This window comes from Phyllostomus discolor, chromosome 4 (assembly GCF_004126475.2).
Source record: "Phyllostomus discolor isolate MPI-MPIP mPhyDis1 chromosome 4, mPhyDis1.pri.v3, whole genome shotgun sequence".
Taxonomy (NCBI): Eukaryota; Metazoa; Chordata; class Mammalia; order Chiroptera; family Phyllostomidae; genus Phyllostomus; species Phyllostomus discolor.
This window is the reverse complement of record NC_040906.2, coordinates 145,596,935-145,613,445: the sequence shown is the minus strand read 5'-3', so window position 1 is coordinate 145,613,445 and position 16,511 is coordinate 145,596,935. Positions and strand designations below refer to the sequence as shown.

At 38.1% G+C, this 16,511-nt stretch overlaps 1 protein-coding gene across 2 annotated transcripts in view; it reads left to right on the top strand.

Annotated features, from left to right (window-relative positions):
• Positions 1 to 5,783: 5,783 nt before the first annotated feature.
• Positions 5,784 to 16,511, top strand: part of IBTK (inhibitor of Bruton tyrosine kinase) — a 91,334-nt gene continuing 80,606 nt past the window's right edge. The window contains exons 1-2 of one of the 2 annotated variants that reach the window (XM_028508737.2): positions 5,784 to 6,117; positions 14,142 to 14,832. In XM_028508737.2, the coding sequence (XP_028364538.1) occupies positions 14,512 to 14,832 (321 nt within the window). In that variant the 5' untranslated portion in view covers positions 5,784 to 6,117; positions 14,142 to 14,511. The remainder of the gene's footprint in view (positions 6,118 to 14,141; positions 14,833 to 16,511) is intronic. The other variant, XM_036024391.1, reaches the window with a different exon arrangement.

Sequence of the window (16,511 nt, the reverse complement as noted above, 5' to 3'; positions counted from 1 at the left end):
TTCATTTTGAAATTTTTAAACATACAACAAACATGAAAGAATTTCCATGTAACTATACTATAATACTGTCACTATGTATCTGCTATGAATATACCATTACCATTTTTAATATACATGCTTTATCACATATCTATCATCTATCCATCTTTTTTTTCAAATTATATTTCTTGATGCATTTTATAGTATGCCAGTACCTGTGAAACAAGAGCAGGCTAATTTGTTAGCTTTGCAAGTATGGTATAATCTCAAACCCTGGAAATTATTCACAGTTCTCAATTTTTTTCCTGATAACTAATTATAGCAAGGGGTTTATCAATGTTAATATTTTCAAAGAACAAACTTTGGCTTTGGTATAGTTCCCTATTGGTTTAATTTAATTGACTTCTGTTCTTCTGAATATTATTTTCTTCTACCTACTTTGGATTTACTTATCTTTTTCTAGCTTCTAAATGTAGAAAGATTAGATCAGCAATTTGACTATAATGTTTCTAGGCATAGTTATCTTTGTATTTATCATTCCTAAGTTTTGCTGAGCTTCTTGGATCTTTAATTTTACATCTCTCAGGATGTTGGTTTTTCTAAAGTATTTGGTGATTCTCGGTTTTGTGATCATCTATGTTTTAGAGGTTCATTTTTTAAAAAGTGCTTATAGAGGAAGCTATGTTTGTTGTATATTCTCTCTGGGGGGAGGAATAAGATCTGTGGCCACCACCTGAATAGCTGTCAGTAATAGAGGTATGGGGAAGGGTGGGCTGTGCTGCTGAACAGGAAGAGCTAGTGGCTCAGGTTCTAAGTATCCTATGTTTCCTGATTATTCCAGATGTCACCTGCCACATGAGTACTGTCCTATATGCTACCTAGAGATAGATTACAGGTGTCTCTGTTGCTGTCATGGAGCGGGGGATAAGGAAGCTTCAGCTGGCCCATTGCTTCTACTATGATACTTCACTAAATTTCTTTGTGGTTTAGTGTAGACTCCTTGCTTCTTATAGCCACTTGTAGATGTGAAACTCTTTTGTTGCTGCTACTACATTTCGTAGTAGTCTTGTTTTCTTTTTGTTCAGAGGTGTCAATCTTTTCTTCTGTTCAATCAAGTCTTCTAGCCATCTGTCAGGGAATCCTCATAAGTTCTGGACCATCAGTGGCTAACTTTCTTGTTTTCCAATGCACTTGTGAATTTATTTTTAATATGTCTTTTCTGCTAGGTTCAGGGGTTTGTGGCATAAAGAAAAATCTACAGTAGGTGTTCAGTCTGCCATTTTTAAATTAAACTTGTTTTTCTTTTTTTTTTAAGCAAGCAGTGGTAATATTTACGTTAAAGCCTGTTTAACTATGCAGTTAGGTATAGAGATTCAGAGCTAGTCATACCAAGATGTGCATCTGTGGTATGTGGATTGTTTTGAGCTAAAGTCAACTTTAGTTGCAGGCTGAAGAGAAACATCTGCCCTTCCCCTAACTACCTAGAAGAACTTGAATTAGGGGGCTTGCCCATAGGGCAAGGACAATTTTCTATTTACTAAACATCTGCTCTCCATATGGTCCTGCAATAACCCTTTGAAGCCCCCAAGGTACCTGACCTCATCCCTAGCTCAGAATGTCTTATATACCCATTTTCCTTTTCTGTCTTTTAAGCTTTTAATCTCCCGTGCATGTGGGGTCTCTGACTGTCATGTATGGGTTCCCATACATATGTGTACATTAAACACAGTTATTTTCTTTTGCTACTTTGTCTCATGTCTATTTGATTATTAGACCAGCCAAAAGAACCTTGAGGAGAGAGGAAAGTTTTTTTCTCCCCACACAGGTAAAGAAGGAACACAAGCAATTCTGAGCAAGATGGGATGAGAGCAATATTGTAAATTCATAGTCATAGCAAAGGGGGAGAATTTGGTGTGTTCATATTGTTCTGATTATAAAAGAATACTAAAGCTTACTGAATCACTGGTTCGATTCCTCACAAGCTTTGCTTGTTTTATGTAGGCTTTGAATTTGCCTTGAATTTCTCCAGTACTAGCCTGAGTTTTTAGATTTGTTGAAACTTTTAAGTTGATACAGTCCTAAAGCTACGTTCAAATGCTGCCATCTTGTGGGCCACTTTTTGTGGAAGTATCCCATTCCTCAATTGCTCTCAGGCAAATACATTCGTCCAAAAGAGTTGAGGTGTGTCACCTTTCATTAAGTGCAACGTGTTCTATTAAGAGAGCTTTACAAGTAGGCATCTCACTTAAACCTCATAAGAACTTTATAAAGGAAGTACAATTAAACCCATGTTAGAGATGAAGAAACCAAGGCGTAGAGGGGTTATGTAACTTGCCTGGTTACATGAGGTTTTGCAGCTGGTAAGAATAGAAGTAAATTTTATATCTAGGCAGTCTGCCTCCACAGCCCTTGCTTTTCCTGCATCCACATGTAAAAACTAATAAATCTAAAAACAATATAGTGTGTTATAATATGGGTAAGTTATAGGAGTAGTAGAGAGGACGGGACAACTATTAGGAAAGGGCATCAGGGGAAGCCTCACAGTTGGTGAGGAGGTGGTCTCCTATAAATGGGGATTTGAAGGATAATCATTACATAGGAAGAATGCGGCTGGGACCACATCTCTTAGATCTAATAATAAACCCAATAGTTGTCTGTTGTTTCATCTGCCCAAACCCTGCCTTTTGTAGAGGAACTACTCTTCACTCTGCTTCAACATATGACTCTAATAGAGGTTGTCAATCAGGATATTCTTGACTCCTCACCTAATCTGAACCAGTATGAGCTCATCAGGAGACCCTGGAATTGTGCTTGAGGTAGAGGATTCAGTGCTCTCTTCCCTAATGGAAAAGCTGAGGCGTGTGTCCAAAAGCTCCAACCAGCCAAGAATTTTCATATGGAAAACAGTCCAGAGTAGAAGAGAATGAAGCCAAACAATAAGGTTTTAGTCATCTCTAGGCCAGCTCTTTTGCTGACATTCCTGTAGTAATAACCATTCTTGCAGAACCTAATCAGGTTTGGGTTTTGATCTATTGAAACCATATAGATTCTAATATTCTCTCTTCTGTCACCAGCTGAAGTAGGTGCTACCCTGGCATTTCTTACCTCTACACAACTTAAACAACAGCAAAATACATTTTGATTATAGATAGCCTTATTCATTTATTTTGAAAAAAAAATGCATTTAGGAGTTTATTACACATGCTATGTGGCTTAAAAACATTTCTGCAGTGCTTTACTTTGCCCTCATCTCCAATTCTATTCCTGCTACCTGGACTATTCTTTTTCTGCTTCTACCTATCTAAACCACTGCAACCTTTTAAAGCCATTTCTTATTTCTTCCTTTAAGTCTACTTTAGTGTGCTGAAGGCCAGGGGAAGAGGGAGGGTAGTAGCTGTGTGGAGGTGGGCAAAGGGTGAGAAAATGGGGGACATCTGTAATAGTGTCAATAATTAAACACTTTTTAAAAGAGAAATTTCTTCCGTGTCTGGTGTGGTTCAGTGGATTGAGTACCGGTCTGTGAACCAGATGATTGCTGGTTCGATTCCTAGTTAGGACACATGCCTAGGTTGCAGACCAGGTCCGCAGTGGGCGGTGTGTGAGAGGCAAGTGATGGATGTTTCTCTCATACATAGATGTTTTTCTCCCTTTCTTGCTCCCTTCCCCTCTCTCTAAAAATAAATATTAAAATCTAAAAAAAGTTTAAAGAAGAAATTCCAGCTGACTATTTTCCAAATTTTGATTCTTTAAAATCAATCAAGTAACATTTAATTATTGAAAATACAAATAAATTACAAAATTCAAAATGATAGAAAATAAGAATCACTGATAATTTCACAGAGATAATCATTGTGATTGGTATATTTCCCTTTCTTCTATGTGTAAACACAAAAAAAGTTTTAAAAGTCAAGTGAGCCCTGGCTGGCGTAGCTCAGTGGATTGAGCGTGGGCTGTGAACCAAAGTGTCACAGGTTCGATTCCCAGCCAGGGTACATGCCTGGGTTGCAGGCCACGGCCCCCAGCAACTGCACATTAATATTTCTCTCTCTCTCTCTCTTTCTCCCTCCCTTCCCTCTCTAAAAATCAATAAAATCTTTAAAAAAAAGTCAAGCGAAAATAACTAATTTTGATCTCTTCCTTTCCTAACCACATCTACAATGCATTTTTCATTTAATTGTATTTTGTTTGTACTATTTCCTAACCATTTCAATATTCTGTCCTGAAAATAACCAGTATCTTTGAAGGCACCTAACTTTCCAGGGAAATAGAGGGTAATTACACATCCATTGGTCCATGAAGGTCTTTTCTTTTTTGCTTCATCTAGATATCTTCTACTCATTCTTCAGATCTTAGTTCAAGTGTCACTTCTTTGGGAAGTCAGATTAAATTTATCATAATATTCTTTGCAGTACTTGTAAAAATTACAATCAGTTTTTACATTTGAGATTATCTTGGTCTGTATATATTTTTGTTCACTATTGGATCCCTGGTGCTTAACACAGGTGCCTGGCACTTGGCAACTGTTAAAACGAATGAATGACTGTTTTGAGTGATTCCACTGCTAGGGAAATACTTTTTTACTTATAAAAAGTAACATTTGCTATTTATGATGTGTCATTGTGTGGTAGATATTCTACTACATGCTATACATCTCTATCCATATAATTGCATTTTCATGACCCTAAAATTCACTATTGCCCCTATTTTACAAACGAGGAAACTGAGGCTTCACAAAAGCAAATTACCTTGCCTGGATCCAAATAGGCATCAGATAACAGATGTAAACTTAGGTCAATGCATTTATCTACATTATTAGCTTTACTTGACATTACTGGCTTCTTTGTTAATGAATATACTAGCCATTATAGGCATAACTTATTTTCAAAATCACTTGTTAAAGTAGGAAGTAAGGCACCTAGAATAAGGGGCAAAGAGACAGAGTATTGTATTGAAAAGGGTAACAGGAGAGTTAGTTATTCTCCCTAACCAGCCCTATGGCTCTGGAATTCCACAAGGAAGGCTACAAATAGAGAGTAAAGTGCAACTCCTTCATTTTACAGATAAGAAACTACAGGTTTGCGTCATTGACAGCGTGGCAGAGCTGTATGCCCAACCCCTAACTTGTAGTGTTCTTTGCTCTTGGTCACACTGCCTTCTTTAAACAAACACTGAGTGCCTACTGTATGAGGCATTCCGCAGCAGTTACGTCTTCCATTCGGCAATATAGATTATTGGCTATTTTCCTCCCCCCCCTTTTTTTTTTATTTGACCACTTTTAAAACGCTCCATTGGATGCAGACTTAAAGAGTAATGCAAGCCTTAGGTCAGCACAGATTAGTGTGACCTGGTGAGTGGCTTGACTCAGGTCTGCTGCCGTTCACACAGCAGACCTATGGAGGCAGCGACACATTCTGACCAAGGGAGTACCTCCCAGATAATCTAGGTGTATGTGCAAGCCATAAAGGGGCGAGGCTGTGTCCCTTCTGGACAGAGCCTTTGGCATTCCGTTGACCCCACTAATAGGAGGAAACAATTCTGTGCCAGATCTCTTTTTGTCTTCTGCTTGTGTGTGGTGACCGGCAGCCGAATGCATTTGGCCAAGTCTCCAGAGCTCTGTCTCTCCACCCAAGTTTATCCTGAATTCTGAGTCTCCAGCTGTCCAGAGAGCAACATTCCTACTTTCGTGACAGCAGATTCCAAAAGGGCATTTCCACCACAGCTGCTGGCCCTGAGTCCCTAGCCGCTCCCTTTCCCCGCCCCCTGGCACCACCCATTGCCCCAGGCCAGTGGGGTTGTGCTCCCTGTCAGCTCTAAGGGAAAAGCCAAAGCTTCGGAGCTGCCACGCTACGCCTTCTGGGCAGACAGCAACCAATCCTCATGAGGCATATACAAGCTCCAGCCAATCAACGCCTCTCTTATTACTGAGTACAGCCCTCCCCGGCCCTTTCTCCCTGGGCCCCTTCCCGGTGCCTGTAGTCTCGGCTGTAGCTGCAGCTGCCGACAGAGCGCCTCCGGGTCTGGGTCCGGTTCTCTGCTGGCGCCCTTCAGTTCCTCCCATTCGCTTCACTGAGAATGAATTCCTGCGTGGCCTTGTGCCCAACCCACGGAGACCGCCGGCGCACTTTCATCTAGCGACTGGTAGGGAGGGCTCGGCACTGCCCGACAGGGTGGGAAGGACTGAGGGGGAAGGTGCCCCTTCGCCCGGGGCCAGCGGGACAGTATTCCCTTTCCACAGAGTGCGGGTGGACCGTGGTGAGGGGACCAAGCTGATACCCGGCCTCGCGCCAGACGACGCGGGGCGGGCGCAGTGTCTGGGATCTGCAGCCTTAGTCCCACCACCTCCCTCAGCTAATGAATGGTCTTCTGGAGGGCTAAGTTGTGGACCTGCCTGACACGCCCTCCAACGCTATGGTTTTGTTAGTTTCATATAGTTTTCCTGAACCACTTCCTTTAGAGCCCTGAACCTTAAATGTGAAGCCATTCCTCGAGACTTTTTCCCCTACGTGGGGTCACACAGTTTTAGTCCACTCCTGTGGATCCTACTCTTAAATTCAGTGTGAGTTGACTGAGTGGAAAAGGACTGGTTCTTTTTGGGAAGGATAGGGGACAGAGGCTAGAGGATTGTTGTATCATGTTGTTGGGTTCTAAAGAAATTTTAAATAGTAGGAACCCAGTTCTGTGACTATAAATAAGGATGACTTTTTTTCAACAACAATATCCTACTTCTTATTGAAGGTTTTCTACCTGCATTTTAAGGGAGTATTTTGGGTAGAGTAGAATAGGTAATCTACAGTCTTCCTTTCTACCTGTGGTTTTTGAATGGATTACTTAAACTTCTACACCAATTTCCTCATTGTAAAATGGAGCCAATCATATATACAGGAGTAATAACTAGGCTGAAAAGAGCACTGAGTTAGTTAATATGTGTAAAACAATATGATTGTACACATAAAGTTTGAAAGGTGGTAGATGCTTGTTAAGTCATGGTCAGATTTGCAGCCCTGTAAAAGTTTGGGTGAAAAACATTCCAAGCAGAATGCTTATAGTTTTCCATATAGTTTGTCATATAGTTTTGCCATTTTCTAACCTGCATACCAATATGTCTCCTTTTCCCCCTTTTTCTCAATATTTGTTAGGTGCTTATGTATGAATGAATTGCCTTGTTTTTTTTTTTCAGAACAACTCAGGAGATAAATAGTTGTTAACAGCTTTTCACAAGTGAGAGATTTGAAGCTTAGAATTGTGACCTGCCCAGGGTCATTTAGCTAGTTAGTGGTGTACCTGGATTACTAGCTTAGGTGTTCAATATCCAGAGTCTGAACTTTGTATGCTAATTGGCATCCTCTTCCTGAAGTCACAAGACTATTTTTAGTACATGAAATACAGGCATACTTTGTTTTATTGCACTTCACAGATGTTGTGATTTTTACTAACAAAAAGATTATGACTCATTTTATTGTGGTCTCGGAGAATAGCATGATCAGATTTCTGCTTTAAGAAGAACTGAACTCTTAACCAAGCATGAGTAGGATTGTGAGCCATTGTTGAGGGCTCAACCTCCACTGACTAACACCTGTGTGGTGGACCAACCTTCATGGTTCGAATAATTGCCTGTAGTTAGATATACTCCTCCAACTCAGTTTCTTAGAAATAATTTGTCTTCATCACATATAAAGCCCATTTAAAAAATATTTTATTTATTTATTTTTAGAGAGAGAGGGGAATGAGAAAGAGAGGGAGAGAAACAATGATGTGTGAGAGATACTTCAAATTGGTTGCCTCTTGCACACCCCAGCCAGAGATCTGGCCTGAAATCCAGGCAGTGTCCTGACTGAAAATTGAACTTTCAGTTCCACTGAGCCAAACCAGCCAGGACTAAAGTACATTTTTAAGTTTAATTTTTATTTGTTTTTTTGTTTGGGTTTGTTTTTCTAATTTCCATGGTATATATCCCTACTTTCCTTCCTGGTTGCTTAATCTGTAATCAGCCAGAAACCTGGGAGTTATCACATCTTTCAAGATCCTAAATTTGTCTCAGGATTGCTTATTTTCTTTATCCCTAAAAAGGGCAGATAAGGCTGTCCATAATCTCGTCCATCTTTGTGTATATATTAGGCCTCACTCATTTCTGTCTTCTGAATTACTTATAATTTTCAGAATGGACCAGGGTGATCCTAGAGCTTTTTATATTGACTGTTTTCTCTGCCTGAAATGTCCATCCACCCTGAATTTATCAGGCAAACGTACTCATTTTAAGTCTTAGTTTAAACATCTCCTGTGTCAGGTCCTTCCTAGACCCCTTTTGTCCACTCCCTATTCCTATGAGTCACTTGTTTTATCTTAACCATAATATATTTATAATCATGATATATTTTAATTACTTGCTTAAATAAAATCAGTCTCCTCCACCAAACTGCTACCGTTTGATGGTAGAGAATGGGTAATAGATAATAAATTGTATTGAATCAATGCAGTTGTTAAATGAGCTAAACCTCTGCCCTGACCGGTGTGGCTCAGTTGGTTGGGCATCATCCCGCAAAACGAAAGGTTTGATTCCTGGTCAGGGCATATACCTGGGATGAAGGCTTTGTACTTGGTTGGGGAGTTTACAGGAGGCAACTGATCAATCTTCTTCTTCCTTTCTCCCTCCCTACCCCTCTCTAAAAATAAGTAAAATTAAAAAAAGACTAGTTGTCATATTTAAAAATAAAAAGAGCTATACTTTCACCTAAGTATTATTCATGAACCTATATTTATCATCTTATCTACTTACTTTTGTATTCCTAGTACTTTGTGCCCTACTGTGTGGATGCACTGTGAAACAGTGTAGTGTTGTAGAAATAACTTGGACTTGACTGTTAAACAGACCTGTGTTTGAATTCTAACTCTTTTACTGGTGGTATGATTTGGGTGGTTTACTTAACTTCTCTGTGACGTAAAATATTGTGGGGGGGCTCTGCCCACAGGCTTCCCCCCTCCCCCCACCCGCCCGCCCCATCTGCCACAGAGTAGAATAAGTCTACCAAGACATGATCTGCTTGGGGAGAAAAGGTAGCCAATCTCTCAAAGGAGAAGGGCCAGGACCCTTTTCTTCAGTGGGCTTTTATTGGGTTCAGTTTGCACAGGAATACAGGTAAAGCTCATCAATCATTGTCAGGCAGTAAGGATCAAACAATAGATAACATGATAAGAACTCTGAGGGCTTATTCTGAGTCAGGGTCTGTTAGCTAAAAGGCTATAAAACTTTGGGAAGCAAGCTCATTTCCTGCTTGGACCCTTATCAAAAAATTAAGGGCATTCTTAGCAAAGCAGGTTTCACAGGATCTTATGCATTCTTTCTTAGGCCTGATCGCCCCTGGGGAACCTGCCCTTTCCAGCACAGGGCTGCACCACCCTCTGTCATTGTTTCAGGCTTAAATCAGGCAGGGGAAGTAAGGCAGCCAAGAGATTAGGAGACTTCTCCCAGACAGAAGGAGGACTCAGTCTATGTAGAAGCCGAGGGACAAAGGTCCATAACCCCCTTTTGCTGTAGCTCCCCAAGTCCTTCCCTGGGGCCTCCCTGTGATCATTCCTGTCTTAGGTCATCCCTCCCTTGAGGAATCTTACCTGTCATTGGCTAACTGGTCATACACTGGCGGCCAAACAGGGTGAAGTAAAAGGGGCAGAGGCAGCCCCAGAGAGAGAAGCTTTGTCTCCTTAGTGGCTTATGTCCCAAAGGTTGCTCACTCAGCCTTAGCCATGCAGGAGTTACAACTTCTGAAACCAGGCAGGGTGGTTCCCAACAAAATACTCAGTATGTATTAGATGCTTAATATGTATTTCCTTTTGTTTCTTTGTCTTCAGTAACCATTTGTTGAATGCATGAATAAGGCTTACACTAGGTACTGGAAATATAGGAGCCTGGAATTTAGGAGAGACATGAGGGCAGGAAACAGATTTGGGGATTATGAGCGTGTAGGTTAACGGTAACATGAAAGATTGAAATTATCCAGGGGGAATATCAAGTAGAGTGGAAAAGAAGACTGAAGATGGAACATTGAAAGAAGCCCAGCATTTAAAGATCAGGGGAAGGGGTAATAATGCCTTTGGAAGAAGTGATAGGAGAGAAAGATCTCTTGCTTAAATGCTTCATTGGTTCCTTGTGCTTTCAGCATCCCTTTAGATTTCCGTAGGAGAGTGTGCTGTTGATGAATCAACGGGACAGTCAAGTAAGATAAGAACTGAAAATACCCAAAAGTATTTGGCAGTTTCAAGGTCATTGTTTCATGGTTTCATTGGAGAAGTGTACAAGGAAACTAGGTAGTGGAGGTGGTGAAACTCAACTGTGAACTTTGGGATTAAAAATGTGTTATCTTTTCATTGCTGAAGAAATAATAGTAATAAAAACTACTGTTTTCCTGAATGCATATTTGGTGCCAGGCACCATGCTTAGCAGTTTTATTTATTTATCGTTAGAGTGACTCTGAGGTTGGTGGTATTGCCTCTGTTTTCAGATGAAGAAATGAGGGCTTGGAGAGATTATGTAATTTTTAGAGTTACATAATTGGTAACAGCTGGCATTGCTATATTTGAATAGAAATGTGTAGGGCTCTAATAAATGCTTCTCAGTCACTTCTGTATTAATGTATTAATGTTCATAGTATTTGTTCTCTGTGTGCTCTCTATATGTAGATATATACTTTAGGTGATACTACTTTTATATTTAACATATTTTATTTTCTCTTTAAATGTTCAAATTACATGTAGTAATAAATTAGGGAGTTCTTTTCTGCTGTATCTTAAATTCTTTTATGCAGGGTTTGAGTGGTTCACCAATAAGTAGTTTGTTTCAGGTATTTCAAAGACACTGAAAACACAATGATGACAAAATTTTAGAGCCTCAACAGAATGAAGTTAACTAAATTGAATTTTGCCATATACCATATGTTCCATTTTTAACATTTTTAAACTACTCAAGACTGTGGTACCATTTTCTTTGTGTCACTTTGTGGTTCAAATTAATATTCTAAGGAGGAATGTTTTTTATAAGTACTATATTAAATTATAAAACTTATAGACTTGAAATAGAACTGGAGCTATAAAGATGAGGAATCTTCTAGTTCTATGCTATCATTTCCCAATGGGGAATCAGAATAGTTAAAAACTAGTTAGATTTAGGGGTTCTGACTCTTAGTATAGTTTGGAATAGGAGTGGACATTGCAGATTTGGAATGTTTCATATTTGTGTGGCAAACAAAAATTTCCCCTATACATGTAGAAAACTCATGTATGTCCCTCTATATAGTCTTTTAATAACTTTTTCCTTGTCATTCAAAGTATACATATATGTGTGTGTATATATATATTTTAAGATTTTATTTACTTATAGAGGGGGTGAAGGGAGGGAGAAAAAGAGGGAGAGAAACATCAATGTGTGAAAGATACATCAATGATTGGTGGCCTTTCATGCTCCCCAACTAGGGACCTGGCCTGCAACCCAGGCATGTACCCTGAATAGGAATCAAACCAGTGACCTTTTAGGTTCACAGGCTGGCGCTCAATTCACTGAGCCACAGCAGCCAGGGCCAAAGTATATATTTTAAAAACAAAATGAATAAAACATTTTGAAGAATATAAATATTTATAATAGTTTGATATCTTGTAGAAGAGAATTAACATACAATTTCTACTATAAAAACTTAAAATATCTAGGCAGTATGAATGAATTGACTAATTTAAAATCTAGAGGACAAAAATACTGAAAGAGAAGACAAATAATTAGAAGATATTAAATTAAAAGATGATAGATGCTTAGGATAAAGTAGTATACTCTAGACATAAAATAATGTATTGGTGGTTAGATTTCTAACAGGCAGTGAAGAAACAGAACAGTAGGTTATCAAATAGTTGACAAGTGATATTGTATTTCTCCATATCTGAATAAAGCAAAGCAGATAGGGTAACATTGGGAAAAAAGAAAGCTAGAGGCTCATATATGATGACTGAGTTTCCTATACTTTCCTGTGACCTCTCCAATCAATATATTAGCATATATTTCTATTTTTTAGACATTTTTTTTTGAATAGGTATATATGCACATGGTAAAGCATTAAAAAGGGGTTCATAGTAACGGGTCTGCCTTTCATTTCTGGCACCAACCATTGGTGCCCTTCCTCAGAACAACCACTATTAACCATTTTCTTACGTATTCTTCTAGACATCTTTGATAGGTATGTACAAATCATATTACAAATGCATCTCATTTTAGAAGATATTTTACAATATATCCTTTATATTATTTGATAGAAATTATATAGTTGGTTCATTCTTTTCGATACATATATAATATTCTATTGCATGGACATACCATAATTTCTTTTAACTATTTAGGTTTTTTCCATGTTTTACTCTTCTAAACACTGATACAATGAATGTCCTTGTACTTATGCCATTTCGCACACAGGTATATTTTTATGGGATAAATTCCTAGGAGTAAAATTGTCTGGGTCAGAAGGAATGTATATTTTACATCTTGATAAATAATGGGTTGGCCAAAAGTTTATTTTTGTCTGTACAGTGGCTGTAGTAGTGGTTAGTTGTCTTTAACTTCATTTGAAACAATTTTGTTAGATTGTATTATGACAGCTGTCATATCAGTTTGCATTTAAAAAAACTTATCAAAATTGGTGAAAATTTGTGTAGCCATTTTAATATTGAAGATGGAAGACAATACACAACATTAGCGGCATATTATGCTTTATTATTTCAAGAAAGGTAAAGATGCAACTGAAATGCAAAAAAAGATTTGTGCAGTGTATGGAGAAGGTGCTGTGACAGATTAAACATGTCAAAGTGGTTTGCGAAGTTTCTTGGTACTGTTGACATTTGGTCACATAATTCTTTGCTGTGGGGCTGTTTTATGCATTGGAAGATGTTCTAGCGGCACCCCGGCCTCTACCCACTAGAAGCCAATAGTGGGAGATAGCTGACATACTCCAAATATCCAAATTGATAAAGTTATTGGTGAAAATGAAAAATGTGTCTTTTATTTTACGGAAAAAAACTAAATGGGCTTTTGTCCAACCTAATACTCTTAAATTGCTCTCCATAGAGGTGTTTCTAATTTATACTCTCACCAACCATGGTGTAGAGTTCACATTTCTCCACGACTTTATCGATACATAGTAATATCAACCTTTTTAATTTTTGCCATTCTGATAGGTGAAAAATGCACCTATCATAGTTTTAATTTGCATTTCTTATGTATGAAGTAAGGTTCTCTTTAAAAATCCATTTAAATTTCCTTTTTTTTTTTTTTTTTGGAGAAATGTGATCATGTTCTTTGATTTTTATTCTGTTGGCCTAATGATTTGTAGAGAATATAAAGGAAGATTTTTCTTATTTTTTTGTTTTTAAATTTTTTTCATGAATGTTTTAAAGTGATTGAATTTGTTAATTTTTTGCTTATAACTTTTTGGATTTTAGGTCATACTAAGGAAGTCCTTTTTTTGCTTTGAGATTGTAAAAAAAGTCCGTATTTTCATCTAGTGCTCTAGTGCTTTTATGTCATTTTTTTTTATGTTTGTCTTTGAGCCATCTAGAATTTATATGGGTTGAAGGAATAAAGTAAGTATTTAAAGTTTTTTTTTTCCATGTAGCTCTCTAGTTGTTTTGACACTTGTTCTTTAATTATCATCTCCTATGATGAAGGACTTTCTAGGTAGAGAGAACATCAATTAGTACAATATCTGGGACTCAATAAAAACTAAATGTTGAGAGTGTTAGTTATTGTGGTGGTGATGTTTTTAGTTTTAAGGGGTAAAGTTTTGAGATGAGAGTCCTGTAAAGATGGTAGAGTCAAGTGTGTTTATAAATTGTGGGGACATAGCCAGAAGAGTGTAAAAATACAGGAGAGAAGAGTGAAAATTTTGAAAGAAAAGAGTTGGACTCCAGAGTATAGACTAGAGGTTAGCCTTAAACATGAGACTGAAGAAAAACTGGTGAGGATGACTGATATTGACATATATCAGTAGAATACATTAGATGTGAAGGTGAAAGTTGTTAGACTTTTTTTTTGAAATAGGAATTAAAGGCAGTTAAATATAGAAGTAGTTGTATTGTGAAGTACTTGAGGAGAGTGAGAGATTTTGTATTTTTACTTTCTCTTTCCCCTTCTCTTACAGGTCATCCTTGCAATTATGGATATTTAAGAGGATCAGACAGTGTGGAGGGGGAGTTCCCCTCCTCACTCCCCCTTGGTGCTTGACTCCAGGAATAATTTATAAACTGTGGGAAGATTTTTTAAAAAAGAACTTGTATTTGATATAAACTTTATAGTGCTATTTATAACTTTTTGATTTAAGTGCCAAAATCAGTTATACAAAGATTTATAGTTTTGTACTCTTGCTATGAGGGTTTAAATTATAATCCTAAACAGGCCATTTATTCTCTCTACATTTTTCTGAATAGCACCTTTATGTCCTGGTTTTTTCATTTTTTAAAATTAGTTTCATTGACCATTCTGAAGAAGTAAGCAGTATAAAAACAATTAGGATGAATTCTTCCATCCCTGACTGCACATCAAAGTGTCGATCCCTGAAGCATGCTTTGGACGTCCTTTCTGTGGTAACCAAGGGGAGTGAAAGCCAGATTAAGGCCTTTCTCTCCAGTCACTGTTATAATGCTGCAACTATCACGGATGCCTTTGGCAGAAATGCCCTCCACCTTGTTTCCTCCTGTGGGAAGAAAGGAGTGTTAGAATGGCTTCTTGAGAAAGGAGTCGATCCATTGGTGAAAGATAAGGAGTCAGGATGGACAGCTTTGCATAGAAGCATATTTTATGGACATATCGATTGTGTTTGGTCTCTACTGAAGGTAAGTGTAATTTGTTTATTTAAAACTATTATGGTTTTGTTTTTGAAAGAAGGAAAATAGACTATATCCCTATTTTACCCCACCAGAAATTATGTTGCCTCAAGATAGTCTTTTGATCCTGACGTTTTTGGTAATATACGGGTGGCAGTAGCCAGAGAGCCATATTAAACTAATTCAACTTAACTTCATAACCAGTTTGGAAAGATTAGTGCGTCAGATGCTTCTGCTGAACCATTTCATGTCATCTTGGCCTCCTTATCTCTTATTCCAGCCCCAGCTGTGGTGACCAGTTGTACACAGGCTTCTAGCCGTTTCTGTAGGTTTAATCTGCATTTTGTTCCTAGTGTGTACTGCAATGCCTCTTATTTTATTCCTTCCAGCTTGGCAAATGAATGACCAGTCAAAAGTACAGGAGCGTTAAAGCCCCTGTAGAGCAACTCGCATTAATGAAGAATGAGAACTTGTGGTAAATACTTCCTCCTTTTGTCCCTTGATTGGGCAGTTATTCTCTGATGTATTTTATAAGGTCCCCAGAATGTCCTGGTCAGATCATGCACTAACATCCTTAATAGTGGCCTCCTCGATAACACATTCTTATATTGGTTTTTCGTCCTCCCTTGATTTACTCTTTTGGTTTCTTACAACTGCATTCTAGGCTGTCTTCCCATGGAAATCACCTGCATGCCAGTCTGTCTTATGCTTTGCTTTTGCAGAAGACAGTCAAAACAACCAAACCAGTTTTCTGTATTTGCAATCAGACATCTCCAGTAGTATTAACAGTGGAATAGATTTGTCTGAAGTCCATGTGCTTCTTGTTGTAGGGCACTGACATGAAATTCTCAGGCTTATAAAACTGGTATATGCATAGATGCTTTTTAATAAGCTAATGAATTTATCTACTGTTTTAGGGCTATGTAAAGAGCTGATTTTTAAAGAAATGAGATAGACTACAGCTGGTTCTCCTACCTTTAGAGTTTAAGATGTGCACATTAAAGTGTCAGAGCCTACCATTTCTAGGGAGCTCTAAAATAAAAAAAAATCCCTAGTTCTTTATTCAGGTTGTAGCTACTTAGGATAATGCAAATGTACATAGTTTAATAAGTTTAGTGTCCAGTTGGTATAAATAAAGTTTAGGACATATTGATAGAACTTACAAAATAAACTCTCCAGGGATCTAAGTATCGGGGATCCATTTGTTATTCATAGCTTGCAACACCATGCTCTGGAACCTGAACTTCATATCCTGAAAAAGGCCAAGCTCACGTCTTCCCACATGAATTTGTTTGTTCATTTGTTTATTTTGATTTAATTTTATTGTAATTTTTTTCCTTCAACACTTAGTCCCCCTATACCCTGTTCTCCCTGGCAATCACCATACTGTTGTCCATGTCCGTGAATCCTTTTTCCTTTTTACTCAATGCCTCCACAACCTCAACTCTCCCTCCCCTGCAAAATAGCTATCATTCTGCTCTCCCTCTATGAGTTTGTCCCCATGTTCTTTGTTCAATTTGTTCATTAGATTCCACATATGAGTGAAATCATATGGTATTTGTCTTTCTCTGACTGGTTTCTTTCATTTAGTATAATGTTTTCCAGGTCCATCCATACTGTTACAAAGGGTAAAATTTTCTTCTTTACGGCCGAATAGTATTCCATTGTGTAAATGTCCCATAGTAGCT